At 43.7% G+C, this 11445-nt stretch overlaps 1 protein-coding gene across 1 annotated transcript; it reads left to right on the plus strand.

The window, feature by feature from the left end:
• Positions 1 to 7725: 7725 nt before the first annotated feature.
• Positions 7726 to 10798, plus strand: p2ry1 (purinergic receptor P2Y1). Its single transcript, XM_049577255.1, has 2 exons — positions 7726 to 8084; positions 8378 to 10798. Exon 2 carries the CDS (start codon positions 8407 to 8409, stop codon positions 9463 to 9465), a length of 1059 nt encoding a protein of 352 aa, XP_049433212.1. The 5' UTR covers positions 7726 to 8084; positions 8378 to 8406; the 3' UTR covers positions 9466 to 10798.
• Positions 10799 to 11445: the final 647 nt, after the last annotated feature.

Below are 11445 nucleotides of genomic sequence, written 5' to 3' on the forward strand. Positions count from 1 at the left end.
TCTGATAGCCTGTTGTCCCAAAAACAATTGCCCATTGCTCCAAAGTCCTGAATCTCCAAAGATACACACTCCCCGCAGTTAGACAACCAAATCTGCAGAAAAAAAACATGTTTCATTTCTCATCAATGCTGTGGTGAATGGGTGGTTAGCTTTCGGTGAAAAAATACAAAAAATGCTTAGTTATATTTAGGAAAGGCTGATACATTGGCATAAAATACCCACATTTGGTGGTTCAAACTCAGATTAGTAAAAAACACCTGCAATCTGAAATGCAGCTGGGAAACTGAAACTCACTGCAGGAACCCAGCAAGCATTTTTTGGTTTAAAAAAACATCTAATAGCTGTCTACATGAAGACCTGACGTCTAGGCTAAATCACGACTGAATTTGGGCTGTCAGTGAAAATTTGGTAGACATCTAACCACAGCCAAAGTGTAGACGTCATCAATTATACGGCTACGTAGAGACCATGTCCAAAAAATGGAGATAAACATATTTTAATTACTGTTGACTCTCCATATGTGATTGAATATCATACTGGACGCCATCTGCAATGGCAAAAATTACATTTAATCAATTTCAAAATTAAATCGGCTAGATCTGGGTTACATGTAGCTAGACTAAATTGGAGCTAAATATAGCCAATACGTTTAAATCACGACTATTGCTTGCTGGGAAGTGTGTAATTTCAGAGAAACAGGACTTAACAGGCTGGCTTTTGGTCCAGTGTGATGTTTTTGGGGTCATCAAATGGGGGTCTGGAATTTGGGGAGCTAGAACAATGGCATAGTACTCAAAGGGCAGAGTCTCTTAAGATTTTTCATAGTATACCTTTAAAGTGAAATGACTTCTTAATGTTGACAGTGTTTAGTGCTTTAGACAATATTGAATAAATACAATAGATTGTTTTTTATCAGTCTTCATCAATCCCATTGGGCCACATAAAAACCCTAAAACATAATGCTTCACAGTGTCTGAAATCCCTTTTTAAAACAGGCTTAGAAATTAACATCACACAGCAGCTCCTATGACAGGTTGAGGTACACTGACCTCGCCAATGTCGCGCCAATGTGCGCTTAACACATTCAAATTAATCTAACAGTGAGCGTCCAGCCGTGCCCAATATGTCTCTGTCCCTGTCAGCCTGTGGGGCAGAAAATGGAGGTCAGAGCCAAATAGGATAGGGTCCTTGGCAGGAAATGTAATGGCAGTGAACATTTCTTAGCTCATCCTGCCTTGAGACTTTGAATATTACATCCCTGCTGATATAAGAGAGAGCAGATAAGCAGGAGCACTCTAAACGTCGCATGTCACAGTTTCTCTCCAGCTAAGTTTTAGGAATGAGTTTGCTCAGTCAGAATTCCTTCAGAAATCTCTCCTGATTGAAGTCTTTGTCTCAGTGCCAACAGATGCACATCTGCTGTCTTCGCAGAAAAGATAAACCACAAGGGACATATTTCATCACTCTTCTTGTGTTTGTGTTGGCAGATGTACGCTGTTAGATATCTTGAACTGATTATGTACAGTGAGTCGTCACGCTGGCAGTTTACAATACAGTGATTCTCAAACAAGCCTGTACATTTGAATGTCTGCATCTGTTGTGCAAATAAACACAGAAGCAGCATAATCTTGGTTCAGTGTACTCAAATGTTCATCTGTTTTTACCTCATTTCCTTCAAATATTTTAACATTAAATGATTTGACACAATTGGGACTGGTACAGTTACACAGTGGTCACTTCAGATTTGTGAATATAAAGAGTTGGTACTATGCAACTCTGTGTTGAGGAAGCCTCTGTAGCTGAAATGTCAAACCAACTGTTAGCTGACTCACTGCACTGCATTTGTATTTGTAATATTTGTACTGTTTTTGTATGATTATTTTTCTAATAAAAACAAATTACTTTTGTTTTTACACCAAAATTACTATATTATTTCTGCTGTCTTAACTTACATACAAATGTATGTAAAATGACAATAATTATCTGTAATTAAATACGTAGCTCATTACTGTATGTACAGGTTTATGTCACTACAAACAATTTAACATTTCGAAGTGTCTATTTGCACCCAGCTGAGGATAGTCACTAGTACTACAACCTTTAAGGTGCAGACACACCAAACCGACATCAAAGAACTAGCGGCAACAAAACCCAACTGTTGCGTCGTCTACGTCGCCCTGTGTCAGTTGCATGTGAACACACTACACGAACTACATCCGACACCCAAGTAGCACGTACGTTCTGCGCCTGCATGAGAGAGAGTGGAGTGAGAGAGTTGTACATCCTGTCAGCCGAGGGGTTACACATCTGTGCAGCAGAGCACCGCAGCACCTCCACGGACAATTACATCCAGACGGTCCCGGTGCTTCCTCTGCAGGTTCCACTTCACTCAGCTGTCCGATAAACCCGCTGCTTCTTCCCACATTAACCTGAATAACAAACTGGGGCTCGGTGCTCCGGTTGGATCCAAACAGACTAGCTGGGAAGCTAGTGGAGGCTAACTGGCTGTGCTTCCCTCTGACATGCTGTGGCTAACGCTCCGCTAGCCACACAGCTAGCCCCGCATTGTTATTCAGGTTAAAGTGGGAGAAAGCAGCGGGTCTGTCCGGCAGCTGAGTGAAGTTGAGCCTGAGGAGGAAGCACCGGTTAGCCCCGGTTTCACTACAGGCAGATTCACTTGCTACATGGACAAGGAAATAAAACCTGAACAGCCAATCAGACTGATCTCTTTCACCGACAAGCTCCACCGTCGATTCAACATGCTCAATCGGCTGAAAAGCCACTGACGCCGACACTGAAGTGCCGATGGCGCGGGACACACCGCAAAAACTAGGCTGACAGACGTTCACCGACGGCCCGACTTTGGTCGACGGCCGACCGTCGGCTTGGTGTGTCAGGGCCTTTACGTGTCAAGGTCGTAGCGATGAGGATTAGGCAAAAAAAGGGTCATGGTTACGGTTAGTACTGCTAGGAAGGTGATGTGGTATAAAGAACAATAGTGCACAGATATGTGTTGAATGAAGGGGTTAAGCACTGGGCTTTCTCACAAGAGAGTGGGGTGTGAGTGAGTGTTGGCGTATTTAGTTAATATATTATTTTCAGTTTTAAGGATGTATAAGGCTGCTGATTGCACACAGTTTACATAAACTTCAGGAGAACAGCGGAATAGACCCTTTTGTGTTAGTGTCATATTTTGCCATCGCTGGCACGGCCAGGAATAAACACCTCAGTGTAAACAGCAACATTGTTTTTTTACACCCCAGGTGCAAATAGCAGAGTTGGCTACGGACACCTTAATGTGCCAGCAACATTTGCCTTGACATTTTTATTTGTAATTTTAGGTAAATCTTATCAGATTCATGTTTATGTGTACTTTTTAATTTTGAAGTTTCACATGAAATAAAAAATATTATCACTTAAAACTAAGAATTACTATCAGGTTTTCTTGGTGGTACTATCTAATGTGTTGCAAACAAAATTAGGCGACTTTGTGGCTTTTTTGGTTGTGAGTACCAAGCTGTAGTCTTCACTCAAACAAAGGGCCTATTTTGTTTTATTGCTTAACACACCATGTTTTCTTAGATCTAAATGTATTCTAGTGATATTTGTCATTTTTGCTCCGTGTGGTTGGTTTGGTGGGATATTGGGCATACTATCTGCTTAGTAATGCTTTGTTGTACAGGTCCTGCAGTTACTTGGTTATTTCCAAAGACAGTCCCTGGAACGAGACAGTGCATTTGTTAACTAGAACAGATGGTCTGAGACATCACACATAGTAAATACCAGCTTTAAGAAGGAACCAGAAGCATAATGTTGTCACAACGGCCCCCAGTGCATGTTATTGTGCAGATATCATATTGTTACACAATCTGAGACTTGACACTGGATAACATTTACATGTATATCATGCTGCAACCATCACTGCATATCTGTATATCACAAGACATACCAAAGAAAATGAGAAATTATTCATTTCATTTCACAGTGTTACTGGTTTATGATAGTTTATTTGAAATAAGCATAGAATTTTGTTATAGATCCTTTTGACTATTTTTACCAAAAAAAGAAGAAAAAAAAAACATGACAGAGATGAGTTTGCTGTTTCCAAAGGCCTATTAGCAAATGGCATTAGCAAATGAGAGTTCCTCTACAAAACAGGCATATTTCCAAGGTGGCAATCACTCATAAGGGCCCATTCTTCACCCAACACATTGTTGGAGGGCCCACTCTCTCTGTGAACCCCCCTGCCTCACGGGCCCAAGTGCAGCAGCACTGCCTGCACTGTGTGTCACCCTTTTTAAACAGGAGTTGTGCAAATTTGCAGGAAAGCCCAATCAGTCTTCTTTCAGAATTGGCAGTATAAAAACAAAATGCAAAATGCTGCCTACCTACTTTTGTTTATACAGAATGCGCCTTTTTCGGAGCAATGGCGGGCGTGAGCAAGTAACAAAACGTGTAGCTCAGCGTGTGACGTAAAGAGTGACGTGGGAGGGAAGCCGTGGCTGGTCAGTCGTTCGGCGGTTCTCTCGTAAGTTGGCCCGTCGTTCACGGTTCCCGTCATTTGGCCTCTTCATTTGTGAGGGCAAGGAGGGCGCGCAATTCCTTGTCTCCCCAGTTGCTCATCTTTACAGTGTCTGTCAGGTTTGCATTTCCCTCTTGCCACTAGCTGCTCGCTAATTCCTGCTATCAGCTGTTTCCTGTTTATCCACCGCCAGTGGGTTGCACGTGCGGCATCATCAGCAGCCACGTTCTTTTTAAACCAAATAGGGTTCCGCCCATATGACTACCCTATGAGGTGGAAAATTGGGCACCTCAGATCAACTCGCCAATCCGGCAGTGTAAAAGGGGCTTATATTTACACCCCTGGATGAAACCAGTACAGAAGTAGTATTGTAGAGTTTGGAAGTAGTTAATTTCTGAAGAGATTTCCTTCCCACTGTAACCATTTTCCCTATAATTAGCACCATATATGGTACCTTTCTAAGACATCATTTTTGCATGAGTTCCTTTCTAGGAAATGATTAGAAACTACAACTCGATTTAATTGTATGTGTACGTTGCTTCCCTGATACTGTATGTTCTATTGCTTCAAGATTAAAAATAAAGTAAGTTGTTGAGGAGTTTCATGACACACAGGCCACCATGCCATACTTCATTTAATATCTTGTGGTGGGCCATAATGTTACAATACTAAGTTTATGGCCAACATTTAATTTTCTGTCTCATTAATAGCATCCATTAGATTATTGCAACAGCCTTGGCTCTTTCTACAGTTTTAAGATGTTTGGCATCACAGTATAATTAACTTAACCTTTGGCTCTCTCTCCCCACAGTCCGCTCCCTTCACTATTCCTCACCATCCTCCCCCTGTCTCCTGCCTCTGCCAGCGTCTGTTTTGTCCTTGGCCGTGTCGCACACATCCAGCTTTTAGAAGACACAAAATGACCGCCTCAGTGTAGAAAACAGTAATTTATTATTGGCTCCTGCCCTGTCCAACCTTCTGCTGTTTTTGTTTTAATCAATGGCTCCCCGACTTGTCACGATTGACAGTCATTGTGGAAGGATGTTTAATACAAAAATGAATTGCACTGACAAACCCATAACCATGACATATCACTGTCCATTAAAGCTCTGTCCACTGCCCATTGAAACAAATGTCTTCTCAGCACACTGCTGTATCACTTCAAAACCATTATGAAATCATTAGTCTCACTGTGATTTGGGAGCTAGTACATTTGGGGCTCACCCACCAATACTCAAATGTCCTCAAAATGCCCCTAAAAACAGGTTGATTCGCAAGTGCTACCATCAAGCTTCCCTAATATGATGGATAAGTTACCTGCAGCCACATATTCACCCAGCGACCACAAATAGTGCTCACAGGTGTATAAAACTTAAGTTATGTCTTTATTATGTTTTAGTCAACATATTCCCATCCCAACTCGTTAAATATTGCTGCTTTGTCTGTGGACTTTCACATCGACATACTCCTGCATCTGATGTTCCGGGACACTGTGTCAATGTTTGTCACACGCATTATGTCTTTTCAAGGAACACTTCCTTTTTTCCAAGAAATGCACAGTTTCTGCACATTAAATACCTGCAGCCTTTTTCAAAATACACTTACAACATTGGTTAAACACCTCGTGTTTACGTTTATTTACTTGTGCAACAAAAGCACATGGTTAGGTTTAAAAAAAAACAAAAAACATCATGGTTTCACTCATGAAAGCAAACACAAGCTCCCAGGTGACAGTTGTAGGTTGGACCCATTTATTAGTATTTGCTCAGCTGAAGGCAAATTACTTTCAAAGAACCAGCATTGGCGGTTAGCCACCAAGAGTAGCCACCGGGACTAACAACAGTCTATGGGACTAACTAGCTTACTGCTACTTTCGCTTTCTCACTGGAAGTTGCGCCTTTAATCATTTCTCCAGTAGTGCGCTCAGGAATAAGGTGGATAGGGACTTTCCAGCTCCTTGATTTACATTGTTACTGGCGACATCACAAACTGCCGTTGATCGGTGCATTCAGTAACACCACAAAAGGTGCCTTTGTGCATTGGTATCTTATGTGGATGTCCACTGATATAGCACCATGATTCAGCGACTTTAGTTGGTGCATCAACAACTGCTGCCACCCAGTGCATAGTATACTGCCCCAAAAGGCGCTTTCGCTCAGCGTTCACCCTTGAAGTGAACACGAGCTCCAAGGTGAAAGTCTGGGGTATGTCGGACCCCTCCACCTCCCCTCCTGCCTGTACTATAGGGACTTTCCAGCTCATTATGCTGTTACCGGTGACATTACAAACTGCCACTAGCTGGTGCATTTCATAACACCACTAAAGACTTATGTGGACGTCCACCGATATAGCACCAGTATTCGACAACTTCAGTTGGTAGCCGCTGCATCAACAACTACCTCCGACAAGTGCGTATTATAGTGCTGCAAAAGGTGCCTTCGCTCAGCATTCACCCACGAGCTCCTGTGTGAAAGTCCGGGGTATGTTGGACCCATCCAACTCCCCTCCCTTCCACACTATAGGGACTTTCCAGCTCCTTATATTACATTGTTACTGGCGTGCATTTCATTACATCACAAAAGATGACTTTGTGCATCGATGTGTTATGTGGACGTCCACTGACATAGCGCCAGTATTCGGCAACTTGTGCGTATTATACCACCGCAGATCACTGACAAAGCAACGGTATTTGATGAGTTCAGAATGAGAACGGGCTGTTGTAGTTGTCAGATCGCCTGTGTGAAGTTCAGTGTCAGTCATTTAAGCTACGCTGCATGTAATTCTTATGTAGACAGTAGCCTAGTTAGTGCATTGGTATGGTATATTGTGCACTCAAAGGCTAAGTGGCAGCTTAATGTTGACTCAATGGCTAAAGCCCTGGGCTGGTATTTCTTGTTTTCCTTTAAATATCAAACTGAAACTGCAGTAATGTCATGAGGTAAAGCTGTGCATTATATGTCTAATATCACTACTGCCTTGCACAAATCCACACATATACATGTTCTCGTAACTTAACAGGGATGCAAAATAAGAATGCTGTGATTTTACTCTTTCTAACCAGAACGCAAATGGACTCATCTCGGCTAATATTAATATTTCTACACCAATATCCTGCACGTGCTGGCAGGTCAGATCTGTTCAGGGTCCAATAAGGGGAGGGAGGAACATAAAGAGCGCGTTTGGAGACGGGAAGCTACTCACTGGTTTAGTGTTGTGCGCACCTCCCCTCTCCACAGTGCGAGGAGCCTCCTCTCGCTTTACGGAGGAGCCTGCTGCTTGCAATTCCTGCTCTTCGTGCCAGAGCCTGCAGCTGTCTCTGGTGCGTCCCACTGCCGCTGTTGTGGGAAATCGTCGCCCCGCGTGACGAACCGACGGCGGACTCTTTTCCCCCTTGAAGTGTCAGCGTGAACCTGAAGGATATCGCAACTTTTCAACAATTCACAACACAGTTAGGAGGCTGAATGAAGACACCTGACAGCTCGTAACGCCCCATCCGCGTGCTGACTGAAATCTTTGCAACTGTGAAGGCTATAGGAATGTGGAATACAAGTCTCTCTCAGCGGTGAGTGTTGTAATACGTTTGTAATTCCTGTGTGTGTGTGTGTGTGTGTGTGTGTGTGTGTGTGTGTGTTACACTGCGCGTAGGCATTCGAGAAAATCAAGTTTGGAGCTCAAACGTCGAGTATCCGCATGACTGGTTTTTCCATGCAAACGCCATTAAAAACGGAAAAACAAACACCTATGTGACAGAGCAACACACCACTGATACATTCAACCTATTATCTGTGTTTAAAGCTGCACTTAACTACCAAAATATAAGCTTAAATATGAATTCTGTTTGTCCCTCTCCTGCAGTAACAGGACCTGCTTCTGCCCCTGACACCATGACCACAGACCTGAACCTGACCTATATGCTGAATGTAACAGATCTCCACAATCACACACGAGGATGTTCCCTCAAGACAGGTTTCCAGTTCTACTATCTGCCCACCGTTTACATCATGGTCTTCCTCACGGGGCTGGTGGGCAACAGCCTGGCCATTTGGATGTTCGTGTGCCACATGAGACCGTGGAGCAGCATCTCCGTCTACATGTTCAACCTGGCTCTGGCTGACTTCTGCTACGTCCTCTCGCTGCCCTTCCTCATCTTCTACTACTTTAATAAAACAGACTGGATATTTGGGGATGTTCTGTGCCGGCTGCAGCGGTTCATATTCCATGTGAATCTTTACGGGAGTATTCTGTTTCTGACCTGCATCAGTGTTCACAGGTACACTGGGGTCGTGCACCCGCTCAAGTCTCTGGGCAGACTGAAGAAGAAAAACGCAGTGATCACCAGTGCGCTGGTGTGGGTGGTGGTCGTTATAGGTATATCCCCCATCCTGTATTATTCCAGGACTGGTTTGAAGCGTAATGCAACCACTTGTTACGACACCACCACTGAGGATGAGTTACCTGGTTATTTTATCTACAGCATGACGTTGACTGTGTTCGGGTTCTGCATCCCCTTTATTATCATATTTTGTTGCTATGGCATGATCGTCAAAGCGTTAATCTACAATGACATGAACAACGCGCCCCTGCGGCAGAAATCCATCCACCTGGTTATCATCGTGCTCGCGGTCTTCGCCGTCTCCTACCTGCCTTTCCACGTGATGAAGAACCTCAACATGAGGGCCAGGCTGTACTTCCAGAGCCCCGACATGTGTGAATTTAATAACCGCGTCTACGCCACCTACCAGGTGACGCGAGGGCTGGCCAGCCTCAATAGCTGCGTGGATCCTATTCTTTACTTCCTGGCTGGGGATACCTTCAGGAGGAAGCTGTCACGGGCCACTAAAAAGCCCTCAAGGAAGGGGGACAATGTCCTTCAGTCCAAGAGCGAGGAGACGGCTCTCAACAGCCTGGCTGAGTATGTGGAGAATGGGAACCGGAGGCTGTGACATGGCACCTCTGTGTGCCCGGTCATGGGTGTGGATCTCTATTAGCTTTAGAAACCGTGATGGACTTTGTACTGAATAAGTAAATGCACTGTGTGGACTGAAGGCTGTGTGTAAAACTTCATGGTCGATAGTTTGTAGAACTGTAAGATAAATACATTTAACCCTGTGATAACCATCGCTCGCTTGCAGCCTGTCGATGTTGATAAGCTATTGTACTGTATCGTCCTGTATTGTACTCTAAATGTCACAGCCATCACTCTTCGTTCTTACTGAGTAGTCACTGTTGCTTACACTCTGGACAAAATGAACATTAAGATCAGGCAAGCTGGGGAAATAGGTTTCCCTCCAAGCTATAACGTCCCGTTCATCAAATTTGTTCTGGAGAAATAGGACTGAGAATGGATCGCACCTCCTCTAGCCACTGAGCTGATGCTTAATCAATAGCTATTAAGCAGGTGAGAGCTTGTGGTTAGGGAAGTGTACCTGAGATGGCTTTTTAGAGGAAAAAAAGTAAATGCACTGAACTTGAGACTGCTGCATGGATGTGCCGTGTAGACATTGCAATGCACTATGACCGGGGACTCTCTGCTCAGAGGGCTACCTATCACTCCTCGTTTCGTTCCCCATCTATTACTGACTAGGCGAGGAATGTGGTCGTGTAGTTTTTCATGTTGACAGCTCTGAGGTTAAGGTCTGAAACGGCTCTGTTACCACAATCTTTCTCTCCTTGTTAACTTGTTCAAAAAAGAGAAGATAAAACTTACAGTATTTTCTGTGTATATGATAATACCATGAATGTTTTTTTAAAGGTGTGCTGTACAGGATATTGTGATGTTCCAGACTGTGTTGTTAACTGTTTTGTTCAAGTCAGTATCACTAATCCAGACCTGTAGTGCATGAGTCCGGTATCAAATCACCATCAGTGAAACAGTGACTAACCACAGCAGGTTCTAACCATTGCAGTGTTTATTACAGCGTAGGAAATAAATAATAGCTTCTTAACGAGTATAAACGACACACACTCACCTGCTTTGTGACTCCAACATATTGAAGACTTGTTTGTATGAGATACCTCAAAGTAAATACTGCACTGTGTCCATTTTGACAGGTGGCCATTTCTCTTTTGCATCTCTTGTATTCACTCTGGAGAAATGATCGTGGAGCTCTCACCGTGTATATTTCACCCTGGATTACGTAGGTGTTTGATGTCTGTGCTAATACCTTTGTAAATCTCTAATGTGGTCAGCTATTGTCAAGAACGGAAGTGAATCACCTGTACAGGATATTTGGGGCCACGTGTATCTTTGTCAATAAATTTTTTATATTTAAAACATCCCAGACAATGTAGAAAAGACTCGCATACTTTATTTAAGATGGTGGCTCATTTTAAATCTATAATTTATCACATTTATGTGTGAGTTTTTGTGTGTGTGCCCGCTGCACGTGTTCCTAGCTGAACGCATGCACGGTTACAAGTGACCAAACACTTGGTTGTGAGTCGTTCGTGCAGAGTTGTGTCCCCTCACCGCTCCTCTCTCTCCACGCTCCTGTTGACTTTGTTTTTCCAACACAGCCAGGAGGAAGCGAAGGGACGAGGGAGGAATAAAGAGTGGCACCTTTTACTCCTGGCTTACCCTGAGACAGCTTTTGTGTCTGTCACAATGGTGTGGGGTTATTGATGCAGACAAGGGTGTGAGGCTGTCACCAGGACCCCAGGGCTGCGCTGTGTTGTGGGCACAGGAAACCAACCAACCCTCTTCCTCCAAACAGAGCCCATGAATACAAACGGCTTTTGATTTCCTGGCTTTGAGGTGCAAACTGCATAGCTGGACTTGGCAAACGCACGCGTGTGTGTCTGTGTGTCTGTGTGTCTCTGTGTTGGAAAGCCTGAAGGCAACTGAGACCTTATTCGAGTAGGTGGCTGCTGTAGCCGTTATTTCCCTTTGTTGGTCAACGGTTGTTTCATTATCAAAAGAAAGC

The sequence above is a fragment of the Epinephelus fuscoguttatus genome, linkage group LG5, assembly GCF_011397635.1.
Source record: "Epinephelus fuscoguttatus linkage group LG5, E.fuscoguttatus.final_Chr_v1".
NCBI lineage: Eukaryota > Metazoa > Chordata > Actinopteri > Perciformes > Serranidae > Epinephelus > Epinephelus fuscoguttatus.

What these genes read in the sequence shown, in the direction of transcription:
- p2ry1 (XM_049577255.1), top strand. Translation starts at nt 8,407, where the DNA reads ATGACCACAGACCTGAACCTGACCTATATGCTGAATGTAACAGATCTC.